The following is a 16,908-nucleotide window of genomic DNA, read 5'->3' on the forward strand; positions in this document are numbered from 1 at the left end:
ACGGTTGAAATCTGCCCTTTTGAAGTCCAGTGGCCTTGTTTTGCTGTTCTCATGTCCTCCTTTCCTTAGGATCTTGAATTCTATTGGATCATGATCACTTCTTCCCAAGTTCCCGACCACCTTTGCATTCACAACTAATTCATCCCTGTTGATCAAAACGAGATCCAAAATGGATGACCCCCTTGTTGTTTCCTCAACTTTCTGAATCACAGAATATCAGGGTTGGACAGAACATCAGGAAGTCATCTAGCCCAACCGCTGCTCAAAGCAGGACAATCCCCAACTAAATCATCCCAGACAGGGCTTTATCAAGCCTGACCTTAAAAATTTCCAAAGACAGCGATTCCACCACCTCCCTAGGTAACGCATTCCAGTGCTTCACCACCCTCCTAGTGAAAAAGTTTTTCCTAATATCCAACCTAAACCTCCCCCACTGCAACTTGAGACCATTAATCCTCATTCTGTCATCTGATATCACTGAGAACAGTCTAGATCCATCCTCTTTGGAGCCCCCCTTCAGATAGTTGAAAGCAGCTATCAGATCGCCCCTCATTCTTCTCTTCCGCAGACTAAACAATCCCGGTTCCCTCAGCCTCTCCTCATAAGTCATGTGTTCCAGGCCCCTAATCATTTTTGTTGCCTCTGCTGGACGTTTTCCAAGCTTTTCACATCCTTCTTGTAGTGTGAGGCCCAAAACTGGACACAGTTCTCCAGATGAGGCCTCAACAATGTCGAATAGAGGGGAACCATCACGTCCCTCGATCTGCTGGCAATGCCCCTACTTATACAGCCCAAAATGCCATTGGCCTTCTTGGCAACAAGGGAACCCTGTTGACTCATATCCAGCTTCTCGTCCACTGTCACCCCTAGATCCTTTTCTACAGAACTGCTGCCTAGCCATTCAGTCCCTAGTCTGTAGTGGTGCATGGGATTCTCTGTCCTAAGTGCAGGACTCTACACATGTCCTTGTTGAACCTCATCAGATTTCTTTTGGCCTAATCCTCTAATTTGTCTAGGTCCCTCTGTATCCTATCCCTACCCTCTAGCGTATCAGAAAGTTGTACCCTATACATGCTAACAACATTACAGGACATATTATGATTTGTTGTATTAGTCTTCCAACAGATATCAGGGAAGTGATATAAGATGTCAGACAAGCATTGGTGTTCCACCTGCAGAAAACTAAACCAGTCAGAAAATCGCCTAAGCTGTTTGTTGCTGTAGCAGAATGAGCACAGGGACAAGCAGTATCTGCTCAGAAGCTCTCTAAGTGGATATATGTCTGTATCCTCCTTTGCTATCAGTTGGTGCGTCTCCCTCCTCCAGACAGGGAGAGGGCCTATTTCACTAGAGCGCAGGCAACTTCAGTAGCATCTCTTTGAAAAGTGCATATGATGTAAGACAGTAACCTGGAGTTCATCCACACTTTCACAAAGCATTATGCTTTGGACCAAGCCTCTTCTGCCAATACAGTCTTTAGAATCACAGCATTACAGACATCTGTAGCAGCTGCATCTGTGCACACACCTCCTATTTGAGTACTGTTTGCCAGTCACCCTTGCATGGAATACGCTTAAGTACCAGAACTCGAAGAAATGGAGGTTACTTTCCTGTAATCGGAGGTTCTTCAAGATGTGTGGTCCCTGTTTGTATTCCACCACCCACCCTCCTTCTCCTCTGTGTTGCATCATGATTAGATTTGCAGTAGAGAAGGAACTGGAGAGGTTGTTGGTCCTCACTTCTCTTTGTACCCTTGGTGCTGAGCTCAGAGGTGTGAACCAATGAACGCTACTCTCAATATGTTCTAGTCTCAGGTGCATGAAGCACATGCATACCCACACGTATAATACAGATAGGGATCTAGTTACAGGTGTGTAACCTCTGTTTCTTCCTATTCTGTCATGCAGGCTGGATTCAGTCCACAGGGAAGACGTTTGGTGGTCCTGCTTGTAAGCCTTCTTTATCATATAGAGAAACTTTCTCTATTAGTATATCAGACAAATCTTGCATTTTTTGAGATGGCAGGGTTTTGTTGCGGGTGGGGGGGAATAGCAATAGTTCTAGATTTCTTAAAATTCACATTTATTCTGTCTTCTTTCAGTGTCTCCTTTTCTGCTTGGTCGTGCTCTTTGGGCTGCCAGTCGCTTCACAGTTGCTATGTCTCCAGAATTAATCCAGCAATTTCTGCAGGCCACAGTCAGTGGTCTACATGAGACCCAACCTCCTTCAGTCCGGATCTCTGCAGTCAGAGCTATCTGGGGGTAAGTTGATCATGCATTATGATGGGTCTTGGTGGATTGTGAACTAATGGAAGAGGAAAGGAATCATTTGAGGATGGAAGAGCTTGACACAGTTGGTGGTAAAACAGAAAAGTTGATGTATGTTCCAGCGAAGCACACTTTTCTGCATGTCGCTGATGTCAGATCTTGTACATGAACGACTTACAGATCGGTCATCAAATAACTGAAGTAAATCTCACTATTTTTAGTAAACGTTTGAGACTGAATTTTAACTGAACATAAGTTATGATTTGATGGAATCTGTGGAATTCCATTCCATCAAAAAGCACACTGTAGTTTTTTTGATCTGCCAGCCTGCAAATTTGGGACTGTGTGTGTCTGGAACCCAGGATAAACCTTGGGTTAATATAATGTGTTTCCTCAAGGTGGAATTTCACTGTTCCTCTTTGAGTGATTGCTCATGTCTATTCTGTGTTAGGGGTGTGTGCTCACCACATGCACTGGTGCTGGAAGTTTCTCCCTCCGTGGTATCTGTAGGGGTCTGGCTCTGGTGCACTCTGGAGTGGTGTGCATATGCGCCAATGTAAGGGGTGCTGCCAGTCTCCTCCATTCCTCAGTTCCTTATCGCCAGTGACGATACTGGAAGATCTCCTTGCTTCAGCAAGCGCTTACCCAGTGGTTTTTTCTCTTTACTGTTGTAAATAATTGAGATAAGTAGTTTCTTTTTTTTAATGACTAGCGAATTAGAATTGTAGATAAGTTAGATAGTCCCCTTTGGGACTTAGCCCAGAGATGGGGCATACTCTGGTCCCTGGGCTTCAAGCCTTGTGATGGCTGTAGAAAGCCCATGCTGATCAGCAACCCCCATTAAAGTTGCTTGAAATGTTTGGGAGAAGCCCATATTAGCAATAAATGTCGCAAAAAATGAGCTGGACATAAGGCTGAGAGCACTCCTCATGGAGTCGGACCTTGCGCCGGTCTCTGAACCAGCAAAATCTGACACTGCACCGAGAAGGGTGGCATCAGTGTGAAGTGCACCTCTGGCCGGGTCCCAGTCCCCGGAACCAGGTAAGAAGCAGAGGAAGCATGCTGGGCGAGGGCATTCCCCGACATTCTGTGTGGGGAAAAGGAAAGTCCAGAGATGAGCATAGGCCCTTGCAGGGGGCACAAGTCTCCAGAGGCCAGCCAGGCACCTGTGTTGCCAGTTAGGCCCTACAAGAGACCCACCAGCCACCCCAGATAGTGGCAGAGGTCCCCGCACCTGGAAGTCCTGTCCACGCTGGAGGCCTTCCAGACTGCAAAAGACAGCATATCTTTTCTGGTGCCACCAACGCCCCACCAAGATGTAATCATTTCCAGGGGGAAGCTGCCACTGGGACCTGTGTCATGGTCTCCATCTGTGCAGTATTGCTCCCCGGCACCATGGCGGTTGACGTCAAAGTGACAATCCCCCAGGACATGCTTTCAACCTGCCCATAACTGACCGAAGTTCCCAACACTGTTCGGGGGACTTTCGGCACCGGTCCCCCATGGGATGGCATTGCTTTCCTGATGGCCGACGCAGGGCCACAGCGCACTACCAATCCCCAGAATGGCATGGGTCACCAGAAGGGAGAGATCTGTCCTCAGGATGAGGGACCCCATCTGGGCCAGTGCGAGGCCCATCCCCGGCACTGAGGCACAGATTGTTGGACTTGTGACATTGGTCACATGGATCGAGGCAGCGCTCCTTGCCATCCTGTTCTTGGTCACTGAACTCACTACACCGATCTCAGAGCTCTAGGCGTGGATTGCCAGGTTACAGTCGCTGATCTGCTGAGCTCAGTCACTGGTCCCCAAGCAGACAGTTACAGGACCCGGATCCCCGGCACTGGTCCCCCTCTGTAGATGTCAGGATAACCGGCCACGAAGAAGACTTCAAGGCTACATTGGTACCACAGTGGTCTCCAATGCAAATTTCTCCTAGGGCTCAGAGTAGGAGGAGGTAGTGGACCAGTTGGGCCAGGTGCGCCCAGCCAAATCTGGGGGGTCCCCCAGGGCCACGAGCCAGTGTATGGCTTGCCTCATGGCAGTTTTGGAATCCATGGGGCGTTCTCCAGGTGACAGAAACCTCATACTGCTCTCTGTGTCAGGAGTGTCCGAGAGGTCGGTGACAATGTCCCACACGCCCCCCGGTTCTGACTAAGGGTCCAAGCAAGGTACCCAGGAACACCCTTCCTCCACCGGCCTCAGTGGAGGCTACGCAAGTGGGGGAAGTGGGACCACCCCTCCTCCTGCCCTTAGGATCATAGAATATCAGGGTTGGAAGAGACCTCAGGAGGTCATCTAGTCCAATCCCCTGCTCAAAGCAGGACCAACACCAACTAAATCAGAGGGGGCCAACCTGAGCCTGAGAAGGAGCCAGAATTTACCAATGTACATTGCCAAAGAGCCACAGTAATATGTCATCAGCCCCCCCATCCACTCCCGCCCCCTGCTCCCAGTGCCTCCTGCCTATCGGCAGCCCCACTGATCAGCACCTCCCCCTCCCTCCCCGCACTTCCCAATCAGCTGTTTCATGGCATGCAGGAGGCTCGGAGGGGGAGGAGCAAGGGCACAGCAGGCTCAGGGGAAGGGGTGGGAAGGGGTTGAGTGGGGGCAGGGCCTGTGGCAGAGCCAGAGGTTGAGCAGTGAGCACCTCCGGCACATTGGAAAGTTGGCAACTGTAGCTTCAGCCCCGGAGTCAGTACCTATACAAGGAGCCACAAATTTACTTCTGAAGAGCTCCATGTGGCTCTGGAGCCACAGGTTGGCCACACCTGAACTAAATCATCCCAGCCAAGGCTTTGTGAAACTGGGCCTTAAAAACCTCTGAGGATGGAGATTCCACCACCTCCCTAGGTAACCCATTTCATTGCTTCACCACCCTCCTTGTGAAATAGTGTTCCCTAATATCCAACCTAGACTTCCCCCACTGCAACTTGAGACCATTGCTTCTTGTTCTGTCATCTGCCATCACTGAGAACAGCGTAGCTCCATCCTCTTTGGAACCCCCCTTCAGGTCTGAAGGCTGCTATCAAATCCCTGCTTGCTCTTCTCTTCTGCAGACTAAATAAGCCCAGTTCCCTCAGCCTCTCCTCGTAAGACATGTGCCCCAGTCCCCTAATCATTTTCGTTGCCCTCTGCTTGACTCTCTCCGATTTGTCCACATCCCTTCTGTAGTGGGGGGACCAAAACTGGTGTGGCCTCCAGGTATGGCCTCACCAGTGCCAAATAGAGGGGTATAATCACTTCCCTCGATCTGCGGGCAATACTCCTGCTAATACAGCCCAATATGCCATTGGCCTTCTTGGCAAGAAGGGCACACTGCTGACTCACATCCAGCTTCTCGTCCACTGTAATCCCCAGGTACTTCTCTGCTGAACTGCCTCTTAGCCAGTCGGTTCCCAGCCTCTAGCGGTGCATGGGATTCTTCCTTCCTAAGTACAGAACTCTGCACTTGTCCTTGTTAACCTCATCAGATTTCTTTTGGCCCAGTCCTCCAATTTGTCTAGGTCACTCTAGACCCTATCCCTACCCTCCAGTGTATCTACCTTTCTGCACAGCTTAGTGTCATCTGTGACCTTGCTGAGGGTGCAATCCATTCCATCATGCAGATCATTAATAAAGATGTTGAACAAAACCAACCCCTGGGGCACTCCACTCGATACTGGCTGCCAGCTAGATCACTACCCGTTGAGCCCGACAATCTAGTCAGCTTTCTAGCCAGCCCTTGCCGCCTCCTCGTCCTTGTCTGACAGAGCCACAGGACGATGCAACGGTACAGTAGAAGCTGCTGAAGAGGGTGGTGGCAAACCTGGGTTTGGAGGCAGAGGAGTTAGCAGAACCCTCTGACACTTTGATATTTTGGCCTTGGTGGCCCCGTCCAGGGTGGCACTCCCCATTCATGAAGGAATAGTAAAGCTGGTAAAAGCTTTATGACAAACCCCGTTCTATCTCCTGCTCATTTCCAAGCGGGTAGAGAGAAAATATTACATCCCCACGAAGGGGTTTGAATACTTATATTCTCACCCGGCCCCGAACTCTCTAGTGGTTTCGGTGGCCAACGAGAGAGAGAGACAGAGGAAAGGGCAACCAGACCCAACTCCCAAAAATAAGGACGGCGAAAGGCTTGACTTATTCGGGAGAAAAGTTTATTCGTCTGCCAACCTCCAATTATGAGTAGCAACCCATCAGGCCTTACTCGGGAGGCATGATTTCAATGTGTGGCAGTCGATAATGAAGTTTGCAGACTTGCTACCCAACGACTCTAAGCACAAGTTCTTTGCCATCTTAGATGAGGGGAAAAATGTGGCAAGGGCCTTCCTTTCAAGCTGTCTCCAATGTGGCGGACTCAGCTGCAAGATCCATTGCGACGGCCATGTCAACGAGGCAGGTATTGTGGCTGATGTCTTCAGGGCTGTCGACAGAGGCTCAGCTCTCGATCCATGACCTGCCCTTTGATGGCCTGGCTCTGGTCACAGAACAGACGGACACAAGGTTGCATGGGCTTAAGGACTCTAGGGCTACCCTATGTTCCCTAGGCCTATATACACTGGCCCCAGCCAGAAAGCGGTTCAAATCACAGCAGCCTCAGACCAAGCAGTCAACCCAAACAGAGTGCTATCACAAGAAGGGCAGGGACTATAAGCACCGCCAAGGCCAAAAATCCAGCCCTACTTCTCACTTGGGTTCCTCCCGTTACCCCTGGGTAACAAGCGGGTGTTTTGCGGGTGCGCCCGACGGCAACGTCCCAGTCTACCGGCAGGATCCTGTACCTCTTTTCTTTTCCAACCGCCTTTTTTCCTTCCTCCCTGCTTGGGCTGCTATAACAACAGACGGATGGGTCCTCAGCACTGTGGTGGTGGGGTATACCCTACAATTTATTTCTACCCCTCCCTCCCATCCTTCTACCCCATCCCTCTTTGGGACCCTCTTATGAGCAGCTTCTCGTCCAAGAGGTGCAAGCCCTCTTGCTAGTTGGAGCCATAGAGGATGTCCCTGTGCATCCGAAGGGGAAGGGTTTATATTTCCGGTATTTTCTCATACCAAAGGCCAAGGGCAGTCTATGCCCCATTTTGGACCCTTGAGGCCTCAACGAGTATCTTAAGAAGTTGAAGTTTCGCATGGTCTCCCTGGCCTCCATCATCCCCATCCAGGAGATGGTACGCCGCCCTCAACTTCAAGGACGCATACTTTCATATCACCATCTTCCATGGACACAGAAGGTTCCTGCAGTTTGTAGTGGGACAAAACCACTACCAGTTCACAGGCTTCCGTTCAGTCTAGTGACAGCACCAAGGGCTGACCATCTATTCCCCATGTTGTGATACCCAGCGCAGCAGTCTGGGAGCTGACCTTGTTAGTGAAGACAGAGGCAAAAAAGCTTTGAGTACATTAGCTTTTTCCACATCCTCTGTCACTAGGTTGCCTCGCTCATTCATTAAGTGGCCCACACTTTCCTTGGCTTTCTTCTTGTTGCCAACATACCTGAAGAAACCCTTCTTGTTACTCTTAACATCTCTTGCTAGCTGCAACTCCAGATGTGATTTGGCCTTCCTGATTTCACTCCTGCATGCCTGAGCAATATTTTTATACTCCTCCCTGATCATTTGTCCAGTCTTCCACTTCTTGTAAGCTTCTTTTTTGTGTTTAAGATCAGCAAGGATTTCACTGTTAAGCCAAGCTAGTTGCCTGCCATATTTACTATTCTTTCTACACATCGGGATGGTTTGTCCCTGTAACCTCAATAAGGATTCTTTAAAATAAAGCCAGGTTGTTCATCAAGGGTTGTTCACAGGTTTAGGTCCTTCACAGCATTTTGTTGGTGCAAGCCATGTACCAGGCACTGAGTCTGTTGATAAACACATACAAATTGACATTAGTCCCAGTGCAAAGAATAGAGTTTATAGTGGCAGTCCTAGACTCTACACAGGCCAGAGCCTTTCTCCCAAAGCCCAGATTCGAGGTGATGTCAGTTCTAATTGCCCACCTCACCAAGGCTAGAGTATGCCTCAGGCTAATCGGACACATGGCAGCATGTATTTATGTAGTTCGCCATTCACGTCTGCAGCTCAGGCCCCTCCAGATGTGGGTAGCATCAGTCTACATCCCAGCCAAGCACCACCCAGACAGAGTCCTCGTGATTCTGCCACAAGTGCTTACAGCTCTAAAATGGTGTCAAACCCAGTAAACATTTCCAAAGGAACACCCTTTGCAACCCCGAAACCCAGGAAGGTGCTAGTGTCAGATACCTCTGACCTAGGCTGGGGGGGCCCACCTCCGATCGTTGAAGACCCAGGGACTGTGGTCCCGGGACGAGCTCTCACTGCACATCAACATTCACAGTTCTCAGTGGTAGCTGATGACAGAACAAGGAGTAGTGGTCTCAAGTTGCAGTGGGGGAGGTTTAGGTTGGATATTAGGAAAAAATTTTTCACTAGGAGGGTGGTGAAACACTGGAATGCGTTACCTAGGGAGGTGGTGGAATCGCTGTCCTTGGAAATTTTTAAGGTCAGGCTTGACAAAGCCCTGGCTGGGATGATTTAGTTGGGGATTGGTCCTGCTTTGAGCAGGGGGTTGGACTAGATGACCTCCTGAGGTCCCTTCCAACCCTGATATTCTATGATTCTATGAATGTCAGGGAGCTCAGAGCCATCCAGTTGACTTGTGAAGTGTTCCTTCCGCAGCTATCACATCAAGTAGTTCAGGTGTTGACTGACAGTACAGACACCATGTTCTATGTCAACAGGTAAGGGGGAGCACGGTCCTCGGTTCTCTGCCAAGAAGCCCTCTGGCCGTGGGATTTTTGCATTCGGCACGCCATACACATCGAGGCACTACCTTTTCCTAGTGTCAGAAAAAAAGCTGGCAAATCGCCTTAGCAGGCTGTTCTGTTCTCACCACGAGTGGTCCCTCATGAGGAGGTTGTCAGAAAGATCTTCCAGAGGTAGGAAACTCCCCAGGTGGACCTGTTTGCCACCAGATAGAACAGGAAGTGTCTGCTCTCTCCAAGGGCTCCTTTCTCCTGTCTTGGGCAGAGGGCCTGACATACACCTTCCCGTCAATCTCTCTTATCCCCACTCTCCGAAGGCTTTCTTCTGTCTTGGGCAGAGGGCCTGATGTATGCCTTTCTGCCAATCCCTCTTATCGGCAGGACCCTCCTGAAAATGAAGAGGGACAAAGCCAGAGTCATCATGATCACCCCAGCGTGACCCCGCCAGCATTGGTTCGGCATGCTCATGGGATTGGCATCAGCGCCCCCATGAATGCTTCCCAACTGCCCAGATCTGCTCTCAGGATCAAGGGAGGTGACTGCACCCAATCCTCGCCTCCCTCCACCTCACAATGTGGATGCTGTATGGCTGAACCCAGAGGACTGGTGGAAAGTAGAAAACCCTCTACGAGAGTGACTTATCTGGCGAAGTGGAAACGCTTCTCCTGCTGGGTGTTGGAGCAGGGGATCTCCCCGACCCAGTCACCTCTACAGTCCATTCTAGACTACCTGCTTCATTTAAAGCATCAAGACCCAGCCTTCTCCATCAAGGTGCACCAGGCTGCCATTTCAGCCATCCAGGGCAGATCGGTGTTCTCGCATGAGATGATGATCAGGTTCCTTAAGAGCCTGGAGAGACTCTTTCCACCGGTCCCCCAGTGGGACCTCAATCTAGTCCTTTCTAGGCTCACTGGCCCTCCTCTGAGCTGTTAGCCTCCTGCTCTCTTTCACATCTATAGTGGAAAGTTGCCTTCCCTGTGGCTAGTGCTTCAGCATGGCGAGTCTCCGAGATTAAAGGCCTTACATCAGAGCCCCCGTACACTGTGTTCTGCAAGGCCATGGTTCAGTTGCGTTCCCACTCGGCTTTCCTGCAAAAGGTGGTGTCACCTTTCCCTATTAATCAGGACACATTTCTCCCAGTTTTCTGCCCGAAGCCTCATGCATCTAACAAAGAGGGGTGCATGCGCACGCTTCATATCAGACGGGCTGTGGCTTTCTACTTAGAGCATACCATGCCCTTCTGTAAATTGACTAAACTTTTTGTTATGGCGGCTGACCGAATGAAAGCCCTCTCAGTATCCTATCAAAGACTTTCATCTTGGATTACCACCTGCATTCGCACTTGTTACAAGCTGGCGCAGGTCGTACCTCCCCAGATAGTGACGGCCCATTCGACCAGAGCACAGGCATCTTCGGCAGCTGTACTGGCAAAAGTCCCTATCCAGGATATCTGCAGGGCTGCAACATGGTCGTCGGTGCATAGCTTCATGATCCACTATGCCATCACCCAGCAGGCTAGAGATGATGCTGGCTTTGGCAGAGCCGTGTTGCAATTGACACGTCCATGAACTCCTACCCACCTCCGGGGATGCTGCTTGTGAGTCACCTAACGTGGAATGGACATGAGCAAGCACTCGAAGAAGAAAAAACGGTTACTAACCTTTTGTAATTGTTTTTCTTTGAGATGTATTCCTGATGTCCATTCCATGACCTGCCCTCCTTCCCCACTGTTGGAGTTCCGGCGAGAAGGAACTGAGGGAGGGAGAGGGTCAGCAGCGTCCCTTATATGGGCGCCAGAGCTGGTCCCCTATGGATACCACTGAGGGAAAAGCTTCCGGCACCGATGTATGTGGCGAGCACACACGCAGAACATGGAATGGACATGAGCAACACATTTCTAACAACAGCAGTTACAAAAGGTTAGTAACCGCTTTTTTCACTTTACTCTCATAAATGTACAATGTGAGGAATAACACCAGGGATGGCATGTGCAGAATGGAAGTTAATTTGGATCTCAAATGTAATGCCCTTTATAGTGATGTGCAAGTGGAAGATTTGATTAGAAGGTATAATACCAGTCACTGAAAGCTTAAACAAAAATGTAGACAGTAACATTATAGATGTAGGACTCAAATCATAGTTGCACTATTTATACCTATGCTTTCTTAGTTGAGGCACTAGCCCCAGTTCACTTCACAAACCACTGTGTACTGTGGCACAGAAAGATCCCGCAGAGCTGATTTTCGTGGTGCTTTTAAGAGAGTGAAAATCCCCATCTTCTTCACTGAAGAAGCACAACTGTTCAGCTCTTGATAGGGTCTTCCCCACAGCTACGCAAGGAGGGCATGTTTGCCAATTACAAAATTTTAAAGATCTAAACTAATGTAGAGGATCCATCCATATTGGTTCTAAAAGATTAATAGCAATTTAATTTTTTTTAAATTCAAAATTTGGGTTTGAGTAGGAAAAAAGGAAATACTGGGGTCAGATGGCTAAAACAAAAAATATACAGTTGGGATTAAAAGAGAGAAAAGAAAAAAATACTCTGATCTATGATCCTCTAGTGCTATTGTAAATACTATACTTGTGTGTTTTGTACCATGAATTCCTTATCTAGTTACTGTGACCAGCTGAAGATCTCTGAAAGCACCCATGTATTGCAGCCTTTCCTTCCCAGTATCCTGGATGGACTGATCCACTTGGCAGCTCAGTTCAGTTCAGAGGTCCTCAATCTTGTGATGGAAACACTTTGCATTGTCTGTACAGTAGACCCAGCATTTACAGCAAATGTGGAGAACAAAATTTGCCCCTTCACCATAGCAATCTTCCTCAAGTACAGTAATGGTATGTGCCCAAAGTGTCTTTTAAATATTGATCTGTCTTTGCTAATGGAGTCTGGTCAAGATTAATCTCCTGCAGGTTACCTGTAAAATTGACATTTGAAGTGTGTATTTAAAATGTACAGAATGACATTTTTGGAAATACATTATCTTTAGATATTAAGCCCAGAAGGAACGATTATCATCTAGTCTGACATCCTGTATAGCACAGGCCAGAGAATTGTGCCTGTTGATTCCTGTATTTAGCCCATTGGCAAGTCGTTCCAAAAATTTGCACTTTATTTCTAACCTGAGTTTGTCTAGTTTCAACTTCCGGCCATTGGATCTTGTTCTGCCTTTGTCTGCTACATTAAAGACCCTTCTGCCATCTAAATCTTCTACCCACATAAGTGCTTATAGACTGTGATCAAGTTCTTTTAACCTTCTCTTTGATAAGGGTTTTGCAATAGCTTTCTGCACTATTAGTGAAGTATAAGAACTGGTATGATATGCAGTTGTGTGTGAAAAGAGAACTTTCTTCCACCAGGAATAATGTAGGGGGCAGGCTGACTCATAGGTCAGAAGAGGGCATTTTGTATATAAAAGTATGGCTCTTACTGTCCTGAAGTAATAAGTTGAGGTATTAAGTCATTCTGAGGAAGCCGTACTATTTTTGCATTCAAGTTTCCCTTTGTTTCCTTAAATGGAGTTTATCCAATAAAATCCCAGATTGGTTTACTCTTAGCTGTGTGTTACAGCATACCTTGTTGCCTGAAGCCATCCTCTTACTAGATTTCTGTTAACATTGCACTGTCATCAGTCACTAGTGTGTAGACAAGTCTGCATCCATTGATGAAGGTGGACAGAACAGGTTTTCTAAGGTTGCTCTCATAATCTGAAGTGTTGAATGTATTAAGCTGTTACCCAAGTACTGTGCTGCCTAAATTCTGTTTGAGTCGGTAGAATAAATAGGCAACCTCTGCTGAGAGTGTGGCATGTGCAATAGATGTCAGAATTGACTAAAGAGGTGTTACTTATTAGTAACTAGTCCTGTGAGAGGTACCTCTGAATGTATACACTTCTGGGAATTGGGCTCCCTGCTGCCTTGTGCTCAGAACTCCTTAGCAAGCTGCATCACTTGGTGGAGGCACAGGTGCCCTCTCAGTGTTGAATGTTTGACTGGGGTTCAGGGGAAAAGAACTGAGGCAGAAGCTAGTACATTCCCTTATATGACCACAGCAGTGTCCAGAGACATATAAAGAATTATGAGGAAGAGGGAAAGGCAGGCAGGAAGTGTGCATATACAATTTCACTATCTTAGTATATATTTTTGTTGCCACTTTTTGGAAATTGTAGCAGGCAGTGGAGTCCAGGTCAGGGGTGAACTGAGGAACTGTTAATTTAAAAGGAGGCAACTGACAGAGTGGGAGTAGTCTAGGGCTGGCTCATCACTCTGTAAGCTTTGTAAGTGTCCTTGTGTGGGCCAAATTGAGAGATAATTAGGACTGGGTGATTAACCAGTTAATGAGGGGATTCAGCTCATCAGTTGGGGATTGTTAAATGGAAGACAGGGAGAGGGAAGAAAGGGCAAAGAAGATCAGGATCTGAGAGGTGAGATCTCTCCTTCCTCCCTGTGCCTAGGATGTATGCCGAAGCCGGGGAAAAGCCTTTTGGTGATGGGACATTAAGCTGCATAGGATATTGGGAGTAAAGTACACTGGTGAACTTACATAAGAGCACATGAGTACTGTTTGCACAGAGTAATTCAGGGTGTGCCACCCTGTGACAAATAGGGGCTTATCCAGGATTTCTCATTCCAGTGTAGGCAAAGGACCAGAAAGGGGAGCCGATGAGAAAGCACAGCAGACTCGGCAATATGGAGGAACTTCTGCACTGGGTAATTGAGCAGAAAAAGGAGTTACAGAAAACCTTCCAGGAGTTTTAACAGAGCCAGCACACAAACAGTCCTTGTTATCCTAGACAAGCCTCCACTTGTCACGGGGTGAGCTCCCGCACCCTGACTTTCTTTTGTAAACAGTCCTCACACACACTTACGTAAGTTGCCCGCAGTGTACTTTATTTACAGTGTCATATGGAACTTCATGTTCCATCTCCATAAAGCTTTTCCCAAGCTTCAACATACCCCCTTAGATAAAGGGAGGTGAGGAGGAAAGAGATCTCACCTCTCAGTTCCCGAGTTTCTTTGCCCTTCCTTCTGTCTTTGTCTCCCATTTAACGATCCCCAGCTGAATCCCCTTGTTAATTGGTTAATCACCCAGACCTCATTAATTATCTCCCAGTTTGGCAGGGATGTTTACGAAGTGCACAGAATGGTGAGCCAGCCCTAGGCTACTCCCACTCTGCCACAGGATGCCAAGTCCAGCAAGCAGTGTATTAAATTCCATGTAGCCATTCTGGAAATCTCCACAATAAAGACATTCTGATAAGCCACGGAAGTGGAATTAGCCATGATGGAGTGGGCCCTCGCTAAGGCATAAGTCTATATAATCTTTAATCCACTCTCAGTGTGTTAGTGGAGATGGTATTCCCCTGATGCTGTTTACTATAGACCACAGTCAGAAACTATTCAGAAGGTCAGAGACTATCTAAATGGTTTGGACCTCGGATCCTTTTAACATCTAATGCAGTGTTTTTTAAACTAGGGTCTGTAGGCCCCGCTGATCAATTCGTCCCTATGTTGTAGGGGGATGTCCCAGATGGGTCTGGTTTTGGCTTGGAACCAGATTTGGGAACCATGGACAGCACTGCAGACTTCCCCTTTTTTAGGACTCAAGAAGGCCTCTTGTGATCATGCTCAGTACTGGACCCATGAGCTGCCTGTTCCAAGGCACCCTCTTGAAGGGCTCACTGCATCGGGAAGGCCTGGAGATGGGCCTGCCATTCTTTTTGAGCCCCTGGTGTAAAGGCTTTGACATAGCTGGCAACACTCAGAAAAGTGTCGATCTCCAAGGTAAAGGAGGCATATGGTGTAGGCATCAGATGCTGGAAAGACAGTGGGGCAAGAGGTACACTGCTTAAACCCCTCTTTTCCATAAGACTAGGATCAGCCATGCCATCGCCAGGCTGAAGTGACTTAAGGTCAATTATACAACAGCGTGTAAAATCTAAATGAAGATTGTAAGAAATAAATCGCATGAAAATTAACTATATAAAATTGATTATTTTAGTCAAGTCACAAATCCAGAGTCCTAGACCGAGAGCAAGGTGTGTATCTCTGTGATGTGGAGATAGAGAAACTGAGTAGCAGGATGCATTGCTTTATATAACTTTGCCAATCATACATTTAACTTAGCAAAGACATAACAAGATCCAGTGGATGGAAACTGAAGCTAGATAAGTTCAAACTGAAAATAAGCACACAGTTGTTTCTGGGAGGGTGATTATTAGAACAGCCTTCCTAGGGACACAGTGGATTTTCCACCTCCGGGGATCTTTAAATTGAGATTGGATGACAAAGTTATGGACTTGATGCAGGAATCACTGAATTAAATTATAAAAGGAGTACTTGTGGCACTTAGAGACTAACAAATTTATTTGAGCATAAACTTATATATATGCTCAAATAAATTGGTTAGTCTCTAAGGTGCCACAAGTACTCCTTTTCTGTTTGCGAATACAGACTAACACAGCTGCTACTCTGAAACCTGAATTAAATTATATCACCTGTTATGCAGGAGGTCAAACTAGATCTTTATCATCCGTTCTGACCTTAAAATCTATGCATTTACGTCTCTAGCTCTTATGGTTGCAATAAAAATGTTTAAAATATGAGCTTTGTAATGTAGTAATGCCAGCCTGAGTCTCCAGACACCCTTAATCATTATAACTGTATAAGAGAAGTTTCAGAGTAGCAGTCGTGTTAGTCTGTATTCACAAAAAGAAAAGGAGTACTTGCGGCACCTTAGAGACTAACCAATTTATTTGAGCATAAGCTTTCGTGACCTACAGCTCACTTCATTGGATGCATAAAGTATAAGATAAATGTATAAGAGAAGTTTAACCTGTCATTAAGTTTGATAGCTGTATGTAAACTTCAACTATTTTATTGTAGAATATCTTAACAGAAACATCAATTTGTTCTGCTTATTTATTGTTGATATTGGGTAGCTATCCAGTGACGTAACTGAGTGCTGGTAGTTGTTTGGGTTGCCTGAATGAGGAATTCAAATGCGCCACCGCCAAATTTTAAATTAACTCGTTCCCATTCTGAAAAAAATCCCCTTCCAAATACTGAAGCCCTAAACTGCTTCCTGTATACCAAAAACCATAACTGTTTTCCGTGTATTTCTAGGTGCCAAAGCTAGCGTTCCCTACCCAGGTGTCAAAACTTCCAACTTTCCCCTGACAATTTCTGTGGTGTAGTTAAACTTTGTCACTGTAAAATTCTGCCCCAGACTGAAGGCTGCAATTTTGTGGATGGCATAAAATTGAGTTCAATACTAAAATCATTTGTATTAAACATTGTACTTACTGCCCTGGTCTGGGGGACGATGAAGGGCAAAGGGGTGAGGGTGAAATGCCACATTATTCCCAGTTCCCTATTGTATCAGATTTATTGTGCAGCATGATACTTGGTTCCTTGGCTACAGACACAAATATACTGAAAGTCTACCTTCATGCACAGAATTGTTTAGTAAATGCCATATAGCCATACAGAAACTGACTGAATTTTCTTCCGATTACTTCTAGTTGCTTAATGAGGCTGAAAGTAAACTGGATGTTCCAGTAAAGACTATTCGTGTAACTTTCTGTAATAAAATTTGTAGTTTACCTTATTGAAATGATAGCAACAAAATTTTAGACCAATACTCATTAGTTTGTCTTAGTAACTGGTGCTTTCTCACTCTAGATCCTGTTGTTGCCTCTCTCGCCCAAGATATCTTTAAGGAGCTAGCACAGATAGAAGCCTGCCAGGGTCCAATGCAGATGAGACTAATCCCAACTCTCGTCAGCATCATGCAGGCTCCTGCTGATAAGATTCCAGCAGGGCTTTGTGCAGTAAGTACTATGGCAAACGATGGTTTAGCTGCAGGTT

At 46.9% G+C, this 16,908-nt stretch overlaps 1 protein-coding gene across 6 annotated transcripts in view; it reads left to right on the forward strand.

Annotated features, from left to right (window-relative positions):
- Nucleotides 1-16,908, forward strand: part of IPO9 (importin 9) — a 204,263-nt gene that overhangs the window by 117,416 nt on the left and 69,939 nt on the right. For all 6 annotated transcript variants that reach the window (XM_073320215.1, XM_073320210.1, XM_073320212.1 and 3 more), the window contains 3 exons: nt 2,102-2,261; nt 11,651-11,877; nt 16,723-16,871. In XM_073320215.1, coding sequence (XP_073176316.1) covers nt 2,102-2,261; nt 11,651-11,877; nt 16,723-16,871 — 536 coding nt within the window. The remainder of the gene's footprint in view (nt 1-2,101; nt 2,262-11,650; nt 11,878-16,722; nt 16,872-16,908) is intronic.

Source organism: Lepidochelys kempii, chromosome 21, assembly GCF_965140265.1.
Source record: "Lepidochelys kempii isolate rLepKem1 chromosome 21, rLepKem1.hap2, whole genome shotgun sequence".
Classification (NCBI taxonomy): domain Eukaryota; kingdom Metazoa; phylum Chordata; order Testudines; family Cheloniidae; genus Lepidochelys; species Lepidochelys kempii.